Consider the following 19,380-nt stretch of genomic DNA (forward strand, 5'->3'; position numbering starts at 1 on the left):
TATGAATGGGAATAAATATGTGCTCCGTCGGTATTTATCACTCTGTTTAAGACCACTTAGAGTCTGGGTGCTGATAATTACCCTCGCCTCCGGCTCGGGTAATTATCAGCACCCAGACTCTAAGTGGTCTTAAACAGAGTGATAAAAACCTCCGAAGCACACATTTATTCCCTTAATAAAAAGTCTGACAAATGTCTCATTTAGCTTGATTGCATCACATGTTTCAATACTCCGGGGTGTGCACTGGAGCATAAACATACTTTGTGTGTGTACAAAAGGCAAAAGCGGGTTTAGATGTCACCCAGAGGCGAGTTGATGCAATCATGACGTCTTAACCCGTCAGCCATGCTGTGCATAAAATTCCCCAGTGCATGTGCTTTCATATCCTCCGACGCGAACTGGTTAAAAAGTGCCTTCCTATTGTGCCCAACTTGTCTAAAAAGACTAATGCAAAAGCTCCCAAAACGAAATATTCTCACTAAATCTAGTCATGTCTGACTAGATTGTTATCAATTTTTAAGTTTCCTAGTTTTTTCCTCCTGAAGTCTTTCATCATCAAAATGGAATCTATACAGGTAATTCAGGCATGCAACTTTTCCTCGGATCAGCGGATCTCGTTTTTCACTTCACACTCATTAGAAATTGAAAAACACTGCAAAGTCTTATAAAGATATGAGTTTCCTCGTGTTTGTTTCTTCCAAGTTGCAAATCTGGTAATTGCATCGTAATGAATGATTAAACTGTAGGCAGACTTAATTCTCTTAGAAGTGCAATTTCTTCTTTTAGCAGCTTTTTATTCTTTGACCCAAGTCTTTTATCGGAAATTGGGAGATTTCAATCTTGTGTTTAGTGTGTTCTTTTTTTTTTAAGGAGGAATTTTGTAACAGTTTAAAATAAAAGATATTTTGGCAATTTGTGCTTCTGGAGATCAGACAAAAATGGTACCTCACTGATAAAGAAAATTTAAGTAAAATTTATATCATTTATGTTCGCCAGCAGAATAAGTAAAGAGTAAATATCAAGGATCTTCTTGAGATTTTTTTTGAGGAATATCAAAGATTTGATTGAAGTATTATAAGTAACACTTTTCATTTATTTTAAAGATGTGTTGGGTGTAATTTCTTACGGGCGTTAAAAATTGGATGTACAGTTAATGAGGGTTGAAACACTAGTGAAAACTGCTGTCGGGTTTGTGGGCTAGTTTAAAAACCACAAAAAAATATCAGTGCGAGAAAGAACAAAACTGGTTGAAATCTAACCTATGTATTGCGTAAGTGGAGGATTTCGAAGCATTGAGGCTATGTGGCAAAAAATGTATGGCTGATTTTGGAGGATACACTGTGTCAAGTTCTTGGGCTTGACCTCGTTTTGTTTATGCTCAACCGTCCATGCATATAAGCTTATATTATACTTAAAATCCTCCGTACGGCTCCAGGATGTCACTGACTCTGCCTCAACATATTGACAGTGATTGCTGGAGGATTTTGCAGGATTGAGGCAGTGGTTGCCCCTCCAAGGACCACATTCAAGAAATAACGGAGGATTTTGCATGATTGAGTTTGCATCCTCTAGCTAAAATACCACAGGCAGTTAGGTTCCTAAAAGAACTAAAATGAACTTAAAGTTCCCTGGGAATGTTTAAAAATGTAAAATAATTCAGTGTGATCTAAATACAATTTTTGTATGCTAGTGGAAAGTAAATTGAACTATCTTGGAGAATTATTAAGTGCAAGTGCTGGCTGTACATATAACAAGAAAAGCAGTACTACATTTGTATTGTGTTTATATATGAGTTTTAATGATCATGATATACCCACCACCCCATTTAGTACATGACAAATAAAAGAATATTTCAAACGCAATTGATCATTATCCTTGTGTTGATTTATTTCTTCATCATCTTTTAATGAAATTATTTAATAACTTTACACACAAAAATACTGCTGATCATAAGCTGCTCTAATGCATCTGAAAGTTCACCACAAAAGGGTTCCAATATTCATACTGAAGTAAAAAAAAATTTACTCATAAATATCACTTGTCTCATTTAGATATTCCCTTCCTGATGCCATTTTTCAAGTTATTTCGAATGTTACAAGAAATACTATCCAAAATAATGGAATTATTACTGATATTATAGTCGAGATACCGGAAAAAAATTTGCCAACAATGTGGCTTTTGTGGTGAAAACTCGAAGAATACACTATTTCACATCTGAATTTGAACCTATTCTTAAGCCGGCCTCAGGTCGACCTTGTGACGACACAGATCAGTCGGTGACCGACTTTTCAGGATCAAGCTGTGCCTGAGCTACGACTGTCGGGAACAAACTAGTCGCCAATTTTGCGCGACCTAAGTGTAACTGCAACGACATTAAGATGATCGGCATTAGTTAGCGCTAAAAAATATCAACGGTCGCAAGAGTAGAAACATTTCAACTTCTGCGACAATCACACGATTTCTCAGTTTTGTGACCTGAGCATGATTTTTTGTGCTGGATGCCAACGGTTCCGTCGTGGCGCAAGCAAATCGTGGGTCGACCTGCGGCCGACTTTAAGAGAATTACACTAAAGAGTGAATTTTGTTTTTGCAATGAAATTAGCATTTCATGAGGCATGGTTGAACATATTTTGTTTATAGCTGCAATACTTATTTAATACACAAAATGATATTTTTGTTAAGGCTTTTAACAACCGACCCTCAACCAGTTTGCAGCAAAAAACAAAAAACAAAACACATTTATACTTATATATAAATAAATAATGTTCATTATCAACAGGTATTTACAACTTTAATGGAAGTTAGCCTGGTTTCAGCCTCTCGTGGTTATGGCTCACAAGACGTTTAACTTATTGCTCTCCATTCTGGCTAGCTTAAAGAGGCACACATGGAGACAATTCTTGAGGAAAAAAATGTTTCCTCTTTTCAAAGTAAGTTGTAATTGAGTGCTCTATAATTATGCTACGGGGAATTTTGAAAACTCGGCTTTGATTCTGGCTTCAACTACATCTGTGGTTTATGACACTTTTATAATCCTTGAATTCTAAATGTTTCCTGGACTGGAAACGAAGCCGCGGTTTCGAAAACCTATATAAGTGTGGATCACGCGTGTTGTCCACGAAAGTTTTCTACTGGCATGTCTAAAAATTACTCTGTTTGGCCCAAGACAACCATAAAAAAATGTTAAATGAAAGATGTACAAATCACTATTATTTTACATGTGGACATAAAAAGGTGGATAATTTGTGCCACGGCACGGCAATGCATTCTATGAATGACAAAGAATTAGCAATGGACATAATCTGCAAATTGCAGTGTCAAAATCTGGACTGATTCGATGCATTTACTTCAAGCTAGCACCAGTTTGAATCTTTGTAAATGCAAGACTCATTGAAAGTAAATGTTGGAAGCACTGTACTTGTTATACAGGGAAGAAACCATTGAAACCCCAAAGTTTCTGCAATACACACAATCCCAAATTTGAAAGTCTCGACAACTCTCTACTACATGCATTAGTGACATTTACTGCAAACATTTTACAGCCATTTGTAGACTGAACTTTTAAGCTGACACATATTTTGCAGACTTCCAGTATCAGTTCTCTGCTTGCTTCGAAAGACGAAATAAAATCTTATTAAGAAAGACAAAAAAAATACCAATAAAGAAAGCACCAGTATTTGGCAGTTGGTCGGTTAGATAGAAAAGGGAAAATTGCAGTCAGTACGGTCATTGGTCGTGTAACCTCTAGAAAACATTTTAAATCTTACTTGATTTGATCCATCATAAAAATATGTAAAAACGGTAAAAACTGGGATTATGATAAAAATGTGATGACAAAGTGTCACGAATACAAGAGGAAAATCAACATCAATATTCAATATACAGTTATACAGGGTGAGTAAAAAAAAACCCCAAATGTCGGGACCATTGTTTTAGTGAAGTTCTGCATGTAGCACTTTCAAAATCAAGAATATGAAAGCCCAATTCATAAGCTTTCTTTTAGTACAAGAATCATTTAAATCACTCATGTACTTTTCAAGTTACGGAGTTTTAAACACAACTGCCGTTTTAAGGTTCTGTCCACCGATCACAAAAAAGTTCAGTGTTCTTTCAGCAAAACGAAAACAAATCACATAGGGATGTGTGTGAATTGTTTTCGTTTTGCTGAAAGAACGCACACCTCGTTTTTTTTTTACTCGCCCTGTACGCATTGGTCAAAACGATTTGAGGTAATAACTTAAGAAAACAATGCAAAACCATGAATACTATAGGCAGCTTTTTGGGGGGCAAGACACATACTGCAACAGCTTAGTTGTTCAAGACATCCTTTTTTGTTTCATTCAATTGTCTTTTTTGTTTTTGAAAAAAAAACACCCCAAAAAACCGAGAAAAGTGTTAGGGGGAAAATAGGGGATTTCAATGAAATCTTCAATGATCCCATTTCAGTGGTGAATACTTGTGAATAAGCCAATGAACAGGCAAAACAGCCATTTTGAACCATCAACACGGAGGGCTGATTTGAATAATAACGTATGATATGCATACTGAATATTTGCATAAATTAGAATACATTTTTTGCCCAATGACCACGCTTTATACAAAGTATTTTCATCGTAGACAGTACTGTCTTGCAGCATTGTGTTATATTCCCACATAACTTCTTTTTTTTTTAAATACGTAGCACAAAAATTACATTATGCAAAAAATTACAGATAAATAAATTTTCGCTCATAATTCTAGAGAAGAGATCTCTACTAAGAATACTTCCTGTATTTCCAACCAAAGAAACATATATTCTGTAAACTGATTAAATGAAATTAATCAGCTGATCCACATACTGTGTGGCCATTCGCCACCAACTTGTTGCCTAATCATAACTTTCACTTTGAGAAGTTGATGCATGTTTGGAAAAGGCACATTACCAGTTTCAATGCATCCCTACTTTTCGACACCAATTGGTTTTTTTACTTACATTTTCAATTAATCAGGCTACAACTTTGTCCTACTGAAATTGTTTCTGAGCTTTTGCCACGGTGCAAACTCGACATACATATTTAATCAGACTGTACAGCCCGTTATCGTCACAAACGTTAGCAACCAATGCAAGTGCAGTGCGACGAAATACCTAATTTTATATGCAAGTTAAATTGAATAGTTTAACGATGAATAATCCTAGTTTAAATTTCCATGGCATGCAAGATGTGAAAAATATTGCTTGGTCCCTTGTCAGAGTAAAAACAAAAATGAGCAAAATAAACAAGACTGTCGAGTTAAACTGGCCAACCCCTACGTTGCTATTTATGAAATTCTACAGAGTTTCTTGGTAAAAAATACAAGAATGCCATGAAAATATGAGGGCAAAGAAAAGGTCAAGCAAGTGGGAAGACCATTTATCATTCCCCTTTGATAAATTTAAAACTAACATTTTGTTCAATGTTCGACCTATTTTCTCGTTTTAGTAACGACTTTAGAAAGCTGTCTTTAAAAAATATTTACTTGAGATACAGAGTAAAAAAAGGAAGGCTATAAACATTTCTACACATTTTCAAGGTCCCACTTTCAGGAATTGCTTCAATGTTGGAAACTTCAGCACCATTGTTCTTGAAAAATAACAATAATATTATCAAATTATATTACATCCTGAAGAAAAAAAAATAAACTCTTGAATATTTACACGCTCGTTGCTCCAATCCTAGTGAAATTCCCTGCAAAAAAAAGATAAAGAAAGAAGACAACGAAATGAGGATAAATTGTCTAAATTTTCTGACTGTTAAGACTCACATAGTGTGATGGCCTAGCGGTTAAGAACACCGGACTCACGTTCTGGTGTTTCAGAGGCAACAGTGACGTGGGTTCGAGCCCGCCGGCGGACACTTGTGACCTTAAGCAAGGCACTTAACCATTATTGCTTCATCCTTCGGATGGGACGTTAAGCCATAGGTCCCGTGTGTTGTATAAATGCACGTAAAAGAACCCAGTAAACACTTATCGCTAATAGAAGGGGTTTGCCCCGGTGTTTCTGGCCTCCTGTATAAACTCCCACGTGGAGTATTTAGGAGAAGAACCAACCAAGAACCAAGAACATATTAGAAAGTATTCCAGAGACAATGTTCTATCTGCTGCTGTGAATGAACACTGTAAAAGAATCAGGCAGTCACACATTGCAGCACATGACCAGCTTTATTAAAACAAAACCACGAGTCACTATTATAAATGATATCAGTATGTGAGAGGAAAACAGGAACTTTTACAAGCCTCATTTGCCTTCCGTTCTTGTATACTTTCCATCAGCCCCTACTGTCTCTATGAGTATAAAGGGACATACATGTATGGTATCAAAATGCTGCCAAAAGAAATGGCAAACTGATATCTATATAAGTAAGATTTGAGGCTTTGCATGGTGAAGATACTAAATAATGAAAGGTTTGCGGAAACACCATGTGCGAATAATTTCTCAACTAAGAGAATGGTTCTGAAAAGAACCAGAGGTATAAACTGGACGTTCCGGTCAGTATGCTCTGACCGTCTTCAGGAGAGTACCTAAACTCTAAGAAAGTGAAAACTTAAGTAGCAAAAGGCAAAATCTATGAAGTGTGAAGTGGGCACCAAGCTTGCTCTAGGATCCAGTCTACTTGGCATCCTCACAGGATGCAACTTCACACTTCATTGACTTCGCCTTTTGCTACTTAAGTGTTTACTTTCTTAGAGTTTAGGCACTCTCCTGAAGACGGTCAGAGCATACTGACCGGAACGTCGAGTTTATACCTCTGGTTCTTTTCAGAACCATTCTCTTAGTTGAGAAATTATTCGCACATGGTGTTTCCGCAAACCTTTCAATATTTGATATCTGTATGTCATCATAGCTTAATGTTTTGATTCCTGTTTAATTGGTAAAATGTATTCCTTAGTAGGTGTTAATTTAAACCATGCCCCATTGTTTTATATAAATAATGAACTATCCGGTTAATTAGTCACTGTCATACACACGCACGCACCACTGATCACTTGCACTGTTGGCTAAACACGCCACTTTGTTTGACTTCTGGATTCCAACGGCTCCAGTGCTACTCTGTGTGCGGTGAGCATGGTTTCAGTTGAAATGACGTGACACTTGCAAACCGGATACAGTCACTATCAGTATCACATTTCAATAGAACATTATAGTATACAACTGTGCATTTTTTAGGGGTTTCCCCAGCTTAGCCTTCATCTCCGATCATTTTTAGGCTTCTGACTTGGGGGGGGGGGGGGACTCTGGCTCAGTATTGGTCACTGTCGAGTCAGGACAAAGTTGAGAGTATTTCTATTTAGTTTGAAGACTCAAGGCTTCGAAATAATTCTGAAGCCAGGGATGAAACCAGAGCCAGAAACGACGACGAAAAAAGGAAAACACAATTTTTAGGGAAAATCAGTGTTTTTACCTGAGTGTCATGATACAAATGTTACACGTAATCCACCTCTCTTCTTGTCTGGGAAACATGTACCACAGAAACCTCCGCACCGACCTGCCACTCGCTGGTTCAGCTGCCAAATAAACCAACAAACACACAATTTATCTAGGGGTACATTATCAAGAAAAGTGGGGCAACAACAGCGATCACCATGGAGAAATTTAGAGTATGAACTTAAGTTGACCTACGTTTGTAGTTCAACTTACTTCAACTGTTTGGAACCAACCCCCAAGCTGAAATGCATCCATAAATATCTTTGTTTAACAATGTTCTGGGGACCTATTAAAATGAACATACATTGTGCAAAATAAGGGTGGTCGCAATGAGCAGCAATAGATGCAACCAACTAAACATATGAGGAGTTATTTTATCAAGAGTGGTACACTTAGGCCACAAAAAAGGCTTCGGTTTCTGGTATGGAGCTTGCCCAAAAAGTGGTGCGATGACGCGTCTTTTTTTTTTTTTTTTACCTGATTTTTTTGCTTCAAATGTCGGCGGATGACTGCAAATGGTGCCCGACTAAACTTAGTGCAAATATATGGGAGTCCAGAGAGGCCACATAAAGCTTTTTCTCAATCATAACCCCATCTAAAAACGCGTTAGAATTGTGCAGCAGCAGGATTCCAGTCAAACCAGTGAGTTTGGCGGTTTTGAGACATCATCTTTCATTGAAAAAAAAAACTGTTTCATTTTGCCGACGCGCATGGCTACGGCGATGCGCGCGCATACCAGAAATCGGAGACTTTTTTTTTTTGGCCTTAGGGGCAATCAAGTTTGCACTGAAATCTCAAATGTATGTCAACATGGAGAGACTGACTAATTATTGAACTGATCAGCCTTGTTCATGGTAATCACCTGTTTGAACAATAACTGTTAAATATTGCAAAGTAGAACGCTCCTATAACAAAAAATGCTACACTGAACATTCGGCTGTAACAAAGGCCTCTTTTTTTTGGCTCAAATTTTTTATATTTCTTTGTTCAATTACACAGAGCCTTGGTGGCCAAAAATCGTGACAACAAATGACCACTAAACCAAACAATTGTTTGCACGGACTCAATTTTGCATGTTCAAACAAAGCTCTACTTGCTCTTGTGGTTAAGGCCAAAAAAAAAGTCTCCGGTTTCTGGTATGCGTGCGCGTCGCCGTAGCCATGCGCGTCGGCAAAATGAAAAAGTTTTTTTTTCAATACAAGATGATGTCTCAAAACCGCCAAACTCACTGGTTTGACTGGAATCCTGCTGCTGCACAATTTTAATGTGTTTTGAGATGGGGTTATGATCGAGAATAAGCTTTATGTGGCCTCTCTGGACTCCCATATATTTGCACTAAGTTTAGTCGGGCACCATTTGCAGTCATCAGCCGACATTTGAAACCAAAACAAAACAAACAAAAAAACGCGTCGCCGCACCACTTTTGGGGCAAGCTCCATACCAGAAACCGGAGACTTTTTTTTTTTGGCCTAAGCTACTAAGCATCTCGTACAGTTCATGTGCACACAACCCATTACAGGGTAATTACAATGGGGTAAGAGAAATCTCGGCTTCGTCCCAAGTCTGGCTACAGCAGATTTTAGACCCAAGACTTTATGGGTCCGTGTTTTACTTCAGGAACATAAAATCCTATGAGGCCAAACTTTTTTACACCAGAGATTGAGTCAAAGTTGAAGACACAACCGAAGTCTCGCAAATGATGGCAGCCTCGTACTGACCTCGTCCCTCGATAGTCTTCTAGAGACCGCATAGCCCTCGGTGCCCCAGTCTACCTCGGGCGCCAACGCCAGCCGGGTACCAGTCAGGTTGATGTGGAACTGACCCTGCGGGCAGTCGGCCGAGCTGTAGCAGTCACCGGCGGTAGCGTAGGGGACAAACTTGCCGCGATGCACTACTGCGAAGGTGGGGTCTGATACTGGAACGATACAAATGGGAATGGATATTATACGATTACTCATTGGTATTTCACTAAAAGCCTAGCAATTTCGACATCAGATTCAAACCAGCCAGTGGATTCTGGCAAGCATGACAGATGAGTGGTCAATACTTCAGTAGCAAGCAGGTGATGATCGTTGGTTCGAATCCCAGCCAAAAGAGTTTCTGCTCTATGAAACGCTTCTTGGCAGGTACCAAGCATATACGAACCCGCTTTTTTCCACATACAAATCAAAAACACTTCTTTTCAGGCAAACAAAAAACCCTCCGGTTTCTGGTATGGATCTTGCCCCCAAAGTGGTGCGTCGGGTTTTCTTCTTTTTTTTTCCTCCTACTTTTTTTTTCTCTTCAAATGTCGCCTGATGTTGCAGATGATGTTTCGATCCCCTTAAAAACTCTCAAAAATATCCTTCAAAGTGGAGCTTGAGGTGACCTCAGTAAGGCCATAAGGCTTGAGAATTCTACACCCACTTACGATCTCGACCGACACAAACATTCTTCGGTAAATTTGGATAGTCAAGACAAAAATCAGAGAAAACGGTAACGTCAGACCGCCATACAGCGACATTGGTGACATCGTGCATGTACTGCCAGGCTGGTCATTAGTCTGCTCCCTTACATATTGCACTAATTAAAAAGCGTTTACAGGTTCCAGATAAACGACCATCGCTCCCTCAGTCTGGCTTCCAGACGCACAATTACAAAATTACAACACCGTCTGCAAATGGTGCCCGACTAAATTTAGTGCAAATTATACGGGATCCCAGAGAGGCCACATAACCCTTGAACTTGATCGTAACCCCAGCTAAAAACACGTTACAATTGTGCAGCAGCAGGATTCCAGTGAAGAGTTTGGTGGATTTGAGACATCATCTTAAATTGGAAAAAAAACCTTTTAATTTTGCCGATGCGCATGGCTACGGTGATCACAATGCGCACGCTGACCGCAAACCGGAGACCAACAAAGACCAACAGTTTTTTTCTTTAATTCACAACACACTGCAAACCCAGAAACAGTACAACAGTTTCCATTCTAACAAGATAAGTTAGACTGCTCTCACATCTTACTAGAATTTCCCTGCTCTGACACTGTCCATCCATTAATCTCCCACTTGATCCATTGCCTTAGCCCATCCCCCATGCCTCCCTGGCCAGATACATCGCCTAGGGGTGACAGATAGGGCATTTCCTGGGAAACAAACTTGTTTTTCCCCTTCTACTTCCGACTAGAACCAGGCCCACTGGCTCCTGGGGGTCTGTCGTCTTGTGTCGATGTTGTTTCCAGATGGTTGCGATCCATCAGACCCATTAGGCAAAAGGCAGAATTATTCTCACGGTCTATGCATGTGCTACGCACGAACGATTGGACAGATATTGAATGTGGGAAAAGCGTGCTCAGTAGACCCATTACCAGCAATTCATACTGCATAAAGTCATCAAAATATTGATGAGTATGTTTATCACGGCAAAAATCTATTAGCCAAGGGAATCAATAACTTCCAAAAGATTATATAATAAACAGAGACTGCATCAAAGGAAAGGGTCCATTTTTGTCATTCCTGTTGTCAATACATATACTATGAACACTAGGCATTTAATCTTAGAGTCTTTATGTTAAAAAAAAAAAAATCCAGCTTGGTTCTAATAGAACTTGAACAAGACCTACTGCTAACTGGTGACAACATTTTAAGCTGGTTAAAGAGTCACAGTACAAAATGGAAAAAAATGTGAATTTCTAAAGAAATTACTTATTCAGATTGAACAATTGTTTCATTTGATTTATACATGATGAGTTGTTGTACGGTTTTTTTTCCTATTACCTTCCACGCCTAAATGCTCCAGTCCAATTTCTTGCCAAGGTGACCAAAAATAGGTCTCTCTCAAGGACGGCCGTCTCTGTAGGATAACTGCAACTGCGTATTTTACACAATCAAGCACGCATTGCACTTGTTGAAAATGTTCCAAACACACATGCTTGTTGCTCGAAGTGTGTTCGAAATACGATGCAGCCGATGCACTTTATGCAAGTTGACGCTCAAAATGCCGATGCACGTGTCTGGTCTGTAGGAAATGATGTCATTTGAGAGAGACCTATAATTGATTGGGTTTTTAACCCAGACTATTGCTCCCTGCAGTTTTCCTCCAACCTCCAAAACTGACTGAAATTTCCATTCTCAATTCTTCAAATTTTAAAATTGAGATGGAAAAGAGGGCACTTGTAAGGCACAGAGCAAGATTCTTGGGGGTAACTAATAAAAATACCAAGAGGTTCCAATTGTATGACGTCAAAGTACGACGTGACCGTCTGGTTTACTCCTGATTCACCACCATTGCAGTAGGCAAGCATTTGGTTAGCAAGTATTTTATGTATTGTAAACTAGACAGTAGGGCTTATTTTCGTGTAGATCCACCATTGCAGTAGGCAAGCATTTGGTTAGCAACTATTTTATGTATTGTAAACTAGACAGTAGGGCTTATTTTCGTGTAGATCCACCATTGCAGTAGGCAAGCATTTGGTTAGCAACCACTTCATGTATTGTAAACTAGACAATAGGGCTTATTTTCATGTAGATCCACCATTGCAGTAGGCAAGCATTTGGTTAGCAACTATTTTATGTATTGTAAACTAGACAGTAGGGCTTATTTTCGTGTAGATCCACCATTGCAGTAGGCAAGCATTTGGTTAGCAACTATTTTATGTATTGTAAACTAGACAGTAGGGCTTATTTTCGTGTAGATCCACCATTGCAGTAGGCAAGCATTTGGTTAGCAACTATTTTATGTATTGTAAACTAGACAGTAGGGCTTATTTTCGTGTAGATCCACCATTGCAGTAGGCAAGCGTTTGGTTAGCAACCACTTCATGTATTGTAAACTAGACAGTAGGGCTTATTTTCGTGTAGAATAACTGTGAATTCTTTTTATCAAATGGCATAATGGTCACTACCTGTGCTGTGTACGATTGTCATAATCATAAGGACCCAGTACTGCTGGTTGGCTCCCAATTTTTCTCACAGTTTTTGCCATCCATCGCCAAGGGCGGATCCAGAACACATTTTTTGGGGGGGAGGGGGGGGGGGGGGTGGGCAAACAAATGTTGGACCCAAAAAGTGGGTCCAAATTTTTTTGGATTCTAGATTCTCTGTGGTGCGATCTGAGGCAATTTCTGACCACTTTAACCAAATCTTTTTGAGGAAAAGATGGTGGTGTATGCAGCGCCTGGCTTTATTACGACGTTACTTAAAAGAAAGGGTCTGTTTTTTGGGGTGGGGCCATGCCCCCCCCCCTGCCAGATACGCCCTTGTCCATCACAGCTTTGAAGGTTTGCCAACTACCTACTGCGGGCGGCGCTATACGATCCTTGCCTGACTTTCCAGTACCCAGATGTAGGTCAGGTCACGAGGGTCAGTGAGAGCTCTCAATAAAAATAATCCTTCAGTTTGAGGACAGCATTATTAGGGTCTTAGCTTACTTATGATTTCCATGTTGGTGATGTTGAGTCGTAGCTTGGTGAACGTAGTCAGGCCGGCTTCCCTATGTCCGTCATCCGTGCATTCACAGTCGTCATTGCGATTGCCGTGGTAGGGACAATGGGTGGCTCGCATTAATCTACGGGAGGCAAGATGGTCAGAATCAAGTCCACATGATGAACATTCAGATGGGGTAATTATTGGAATGAGAAGGCATGGTATTGATCCTCAAAATTCACCAAATGTGTAATGTCTAGAATCGCATCCCAAAATACCCGCAACATTTTTTTTTGCGAGGCTCTAGCGTCGCCGCGGAAACACGTACCGCCATTATTTTTATTTAATTTTAAAGCTTAGAACCTTAACTTTACCCCTGGTAAGTATTGGCTTGATTTTCAAAAGGGTATTGAAATTATTGGAGTTCAAATACAGGCATGCCAAAACAAACTCAACTGATTTCAAGGAAAATCAATCATGCGCATTTTTCCTAATGTGGAAATGCTTCATCATGTTCACGATGTGACGATCTTGTTGCCTTTTTGTTTCTGTTTTTCCTTTTCTTTACGATCCACGTAGACTACACCTTAAATAAATTCACAATATTGTTGTTTGTTTCAAGTCCAATGTGTTTTTAATACAAATCAACTGTTTTTTTGTTTGTTATTTCAACAGCTTGTTGACTCAAGTTTGCATCTGATGTACCGCATCATCGATTTTCCTTGAAATCGGTCGAATTTGTTTTCGACATGCCTTTATTTGAACACGAATAATTATCAAACTCTTTTAAATATCAAATCAATACTCGCCAGGGTTAGAGTTAAGATGCAATCCATCTTCATATACACTATAAAGATCTAAACTTTTTGAATACGCCTCCTGTCTTAAAATGTTTCAGATGTAAGATATGACTTCATTTGAGGTTCTAACCTTTTGGGATAAATCTCAGCAAAATTTTCCCCCTCCCCGGCCGATAAGCTGATATATTCTGTAGGTGCATCCGTTGTCATGCCGTGGCAGTAGACGGTCAGCGGTTTCCCCTGCACCAGAATGGAATAGTCCGCATCCTCGTGAAGGTTGCGCTGCAGCTGGATGTCGCGGCAACTCTCCGGCTGACCTACGAACAAAAAAACACATCAATTAGTAAAACAGCAAAAGGTTTCCTTGGTTTTTTTTTTACCCTTTAGATATCTGCACATTTTATGTGCAGTTCTGTAACAAACAAAAATAAAAAAATTGATTGATATCTGGAGATTACTAAATGGAGATTAGTAAATGGAGAACCGTTAACACATGGATTGATCAACATGTTTGTTGTTTAGGCCAAAAAAAAAATCTCCGGTTTCTGGTATGCGCGCGCGTCGCCGTAGCCAAGCGCGTCGGCAAAATGAAAACGTGTTTTTTCAATGAAAGATGATGTCTCAAAACCGCCAAACTCACTGGTTTGACTGGAATCCTGCTGCTGCACAATTTTAACGTGTTTTTAGATGGGGTTATGATCGAGAATAAGCTTTATGTGGCCTCTCTGGTCTCCCATAATATTTGCACTAAGTTTAGTCGGGCACCATTTGCAGTCATCAGCCGACATTTGAAGCAAAAAAAAATACAGGTAAAAAAAAAAAAAAGCCGGGTCGTCGCACCACTTTTTGGGCAAACTCCATACCAGAAACCGGAGACTTTTTTTTTTTGGCCTTATGTTCTTTGACACAACTTTTCGAACACAAGACTTTATTGCATGCATATATGCATTAGCATTTCCCCATCAAACGGCTCTCACTTTGCTTGACTCTCACATGTTGCTATTAGTGCGCAGGCTTAAGCTACGTCAAAACTCAACCACTGCTCGACTAATGTTCCTCACCCGAACTTGCTCCTTGTTGCTAGGATAAACACTGCCCTCTTGCGTTCATGCAGAGAGTGAATACATTAGACAATATCTGATATTGGCCTTATTATCGATGACTATGGCTATCCTCAGTTGTTTTAAGGGAATATACATCATTTGCTTTTGCTGTAATTTTCAGAAATGGATGGAATTAGGGGGGTTGGAAATATATAGCAAATATAGTTACACTTACTTTTTTGAGGTTTTGGGTTCAAAAATGCTATAAAAACCAAGAAAAACAATCATTTTCCTGTAGTCTGGTTCCCTGACTCAATATAAACAAAAAACAGAGCAGTTTACATACATTGGGGAATTGTAAGGTCAGGGAACCAGTCTAGCTGGCTTGTACCCGTTCATAGGTGTGTAATCGATTGCAAACAAGTGCGATGGTCAACTGGGGCCAGTATTTGAAAAAAAAAGCCAGTTTTATCCAACGCTGATCGGCCGACCAGCGTTGGAAATTGATACAAAAATACCACTTTTCTTGAAAATGACAGTATACCAGGTGCCATGATTTTACAGGATGCTTTACACTGTCATTCACAAACAGTCCAGCAAGGTTTTCAAAATGATTTGGTAGTTTTATTTTTTGATGTTTGCAAATGTTGTATTTTCCCTTTAATGACATAAACAAAAAGCCGGAGCCACGAAACATCTGATGTACACAGGGCCCAAGCTTGTTTTAGTTTGTGACTTACATGGTTCATGATTGCACACGTCTCTAGTCTCTGGTCGGATAGTGGGCGGTCCGCAGCTACTGGCTGGCTGGCGTTTGCCCTGTCGATCCCGACACTGCACCTTGCGTTCCTTGATCCCACCGCCACACTCCTTGGAACACTGCAGGAGAAATTCACATCATTAGTGAAATACCATTTAATGTCAACATCTAGCACTGTTAAAGAGGTTGTGGAATGCTCAAAGACATTTCCGTAATTTTTCAGGTATATGTAGCCTAAGGCGTGATAAAATAAAAACGACTATTGTTTCTGTCATAAATTGAGTACAAAAGGTACATTTGAGAGTTGTTTTTCAAGTCCTGTCATGCCTGTTTCGACCCGAACGTGCAATTTGTGTAAAAGTCGTCGTTGCGGGCAGCAAACAAAACACAGTAAATCGTGACGTAATAAACAGGACTCCCGATGCAGAGTAGCATAAACGAGTCCTGTTTATTACGTCACGATTTACTGTGTTTTGTTTGCTGCCCGCAACGACGACTTTTACACAAATTGCACGTTTGGGTCGAAACAGGACCTGAAAAATAGCTCTCAAAAGTACCCTTTGTACTCATTTCATGACAGAAACAATAGTCGTTTTTATTTCATCACTCCTTAGGCTACATATACCCGAAAAATGACGAAAATGTCTTCGAGCATTCCACAACCTCTTTAAGGCCAGCTGATCATACTACACAAATAATTGAGGGTAGTTTTTGGTCACAAGAGGGCGCTCTTACCATGCTCCAGGGCCCCATCCTCCAATGTGAATCTGATGAGCAGAGACCAATGAAGCATGGTCTGGTATCCTTAGGCTTACTGTCCTGACGACATGTTTTATCATCCGTCGGCATGGCCCAACCGTCTGGGCTGAAGGCTCGACATGTGACGCTACGTGTTTCCTGACCTGGCCCGCAGGTTTTTGAGCACTGGTAATAAAAAACAAAGGCATTCCACTGCTGAAAATGAAGGCATTCGTGGTCGCATTCAACTTATTATTTCAAGTTTCCCGTATCACTTGTGATATACTTGTGATTGGACTTGTGATGGACTTGTGACTGGACTTGTGATTTACTTGTGATTGGACTTGTGATTTACTTGTGACTGGACTTGTGACTGGACTTGTGATTTACTTGGGACTAGACTTGTGATTTACTTGGGACTGGACTTGTGATTTACTTGTGATTGGAATTTTGATTCACTTGTGATTGGACTTGTGACTGGACTTGTGATTTACTTGGGACTAGACTTGTGATTTACTTGGGACTGGACTTGTGATTTACTTGTGACTGGACTTATGATTTACTTGTGACTGGACTTGTGATTTACTTGTGACTGGACTTGTTATTTACTTGTTACTGGACTTGTGACTGAACTTGTGACTGGACTTGTGATTGACTTGTGACTGGACTTGTGATTTACTTGTGATAGGACTTGTGATTTACATGAGACTGGACTTGTGATTTGCTTGTGACTGGACTTGTGATTTACTTGTGATTGGACTTGTGATTTACTTGTAACTGCATGGAGTTGTGATTTACTTGTGACTGGACTTGTGATTTGCTTGTGACTGGACTTGTGATTTACTTGTGACTGGACTTGTGATTTACTTATGACTGGACTTGTGATTTACTTGTGATGGACTTGTGATTTACTTGTGACTGGACTTGTGATATACTAGTGATTGGACTTGCGATTTACTTGTGATTTGACTTGTGATTTACTTGCGACTGGACTTGTGATTTACTTGTGACCGGACTTGTGATTTACTTGTGACTGGACTTGTGATTTATTTGTGACTGGACTTGTGATTTACTTGTGATTGGACTTGTGACTGGACTTGCGATTTACTTGTGACTGGCCTTGTGATTTACTTGTGACTGGACTTGTGATTTACCTGTGACTGGACTTGTGATTTACTTGTGACTGGACTTGTGATATACTTGTGCCTGGACTTGTGATTTACTTGTGACTGGACTTGTGATTTACTTGTAACTGGACTTGCGATTTACTTGTGACTGGACTTGTGATTGACTTGTGACTGAACTTGTGACTGAACTTGTGATTTACTTGTGACTGGACTTGTGATGTACTTGTGACTGGACTTGTGATTTACTTGTGACAGAACTTGTGATTTACTTGTGACCGGACTTGTGATTTACTTGTGACTGGACTTGTGATGTACTTGTGCCTGGACTTGTGATTTACTTGTGACTGGACTGGTGATATACTTGTGACTGGACTTGTGATATACTTGTGACTGCACTTGTGATTTACTTGTGATTTGACTTGTGATTTGCTTGTGTCTGGACTTCGGACAGACTCGACTACAATGCTGTTCAGTATCATCTCCTTTGTTCATGCATTTTTTTTGCATCCGGGTGAAAATGAAGACTATTCCAATGAAGACATTCCAATACAAAGCAAGTGTGTTCTAATGGGAAGATTCCACACTGGCAAGCATATGCCGATCATAAGTTCAAGTCCAACTCAAGTATGTAGTTTCTCATAGCTCTCAGAACATACTGGGCATAGGGTACTCTCTCTGATGTCTTTCATACGTCCACTACCCTGAGACTCCAACTACATATACCACTACATAGAGAATCTTTTTAGAAGAAAAATGAAACCAAGATCGCCCGATTCGGTCCAGTAGTTTTTGTTCAAGAGCCTATTTTGTGAAGCAAGGTGGGGGTCATTTTTGTCCTGATGAATTACTAAACCGCGCCCGGGAATTTGACTTACATTGTAATTGATAGAGGGCTTGTTATCTAATAATACCCACATGAAAGAAGTGTGCTTCACAAAATAGGCTCTACAGCAAAAACTACTGGACCGAATCGGGATATTTTGGTATCATAATTCGTCTAAAAGGATTCTCCATCCATTGACACAGGTGGTTTGAGTCTCAAGGATGTGGAAGTATGCCGTTCTTCTTTTTTTTACAACCCTGTATGACATTAAGGAACTTGTATAACAAACTTTTATAGTTTAATTAAATTTCCCGATTTGCCTTGTCCGTACATGTATTTTTCTATATTTCATCCACCCATTTACTACTGTTAAAATGATTTTTTCAATAGAATACTTTGCAAAGTGAAAGTCACCTGAAAAAAATACTATAACTTTTGAGGAATCCTTTGTGATTTCAACCCCAAAGTTTCTTTGTACTGACCTCTCCCCATGGCCCAGCTAGCCACATCAAGCGGGGAGCGTCACAATCGTGAGTATTGCACTTGTTATTGTCCCTGGGCATGCTTTGTGATGAGCAGAGACTGTTGTCCACTTCGTTGTCTTTGGAGTCGGTGCAGTGGACCTTTCGAAGCTTGTGGCCACCGCCACAAGACTTGGAACACTGCAAAATAAGAAACACATTCACAAGTTTTATACTAAGGGAATAAACGGGTGCTTCCGAGCTTTAAAACACTCTGTTAAAGACCGGTTGGTGTCTGGGTGCTGATAATTACCCGATCCAAAAGTCGAAACAAGTCAAAAATTAAATATTTCCAATGATTTTGTTCAACAATTTCACTTCATGTTTTTCGAAACACCCCTTTAGCTATATAATGGAGTGTCCAGCTCGCGAGTAAGTCGTGAACAACTCCTTTTATGAAGAATGGTGCACGCGTCGCATGTACTGCGCGATGTCGCTCAGAATGCAGCTGTGGCACGCGTTGTGAATTTAGGACTATGAAATACTGACTCACTGGTAGTATTGCGCATGCCTACGTGAGGATTGTGAACATTCAACCAATAAAACGGTAAAAGGCACTAGAGTTCACAGGAGTCCAAATTTCATGTGACACTGGAAAAGTGTTTAAGACCAGCCAGCCATGTCTTTATCATCCGTTTAAGACCGGCCACGTGACGGGCTCTCAACCAATAGGAATGGGTAAACTGTCTTAGGTTTTTCCGAATATAAGTTTTAAACTATAC

The 19,380-nt window shown here is 39.6% G+C and overlaps 1 protein-coding gene across 1 annotated transcript in view; it reads right to left on the bottom strand.

Moving 5' to 3' along the window:
* Positions 1-4,407: 4,407 nt before the first annotated feature.
* The window catches only part of LOC119731535 (A disintegrin and metalloproteinase with thrombospondin motifs 9-like), a 131,318-nt gene continuing 116,345 nt past the window's right edge, over positions 4,408-19,380 (bottom strand). Inside the window, exons 38-45 of the mRNA XM_038204708.1 lie at positions 18,620-18,799; positions 16,185-16,373; positions 15,430-15,568; positions 13,777-13,963; positions 12,852-12,988; positions 9,163-9,359; positions 7,422-7,524; positions 4,408-5,705 (exon numbers count right to left, since the gene is read on the bottom strand). Of these exons, the coding sequence (XP_038060636.1) occupies positions 7,429-7,524; positions 9,163-9,359; positions 12,852-12,988; positions 13,777-13,963; positions 15,430-15,568; positions 16,185-16,373; positions 18,620-18,799 (1,125 nt within the window). The 3' untranslated portion in view covers positions 4,408-5,705; positions 7,422-7,428. The remainder of the gene's footprint in view (positions 5,706-7,421; positions 7,525-9,162; positions 9,360-12,851; positions 12,989-13,776; positions 13,964-15,429; positions 15,569-16,184; positions 16,374-18,619; positions 18,800-19,380) is intronic.

This window comes from Patiria miniata, unplaced genomic scaffold (assembly GCF_015706575.1).
Source record: "Patiria miniata isolate m_02_andy unplaced genomic scaffold, ASM1570657v1 HiC_scaffold_24, whole genome shotgun sequence".
NCBI classification, from domain to species: Eukaryota; Metazoa; Echinodermata; class Asteroidea; order Valvatida; family Asterinidae; genus Patiria; species Patiria miniata.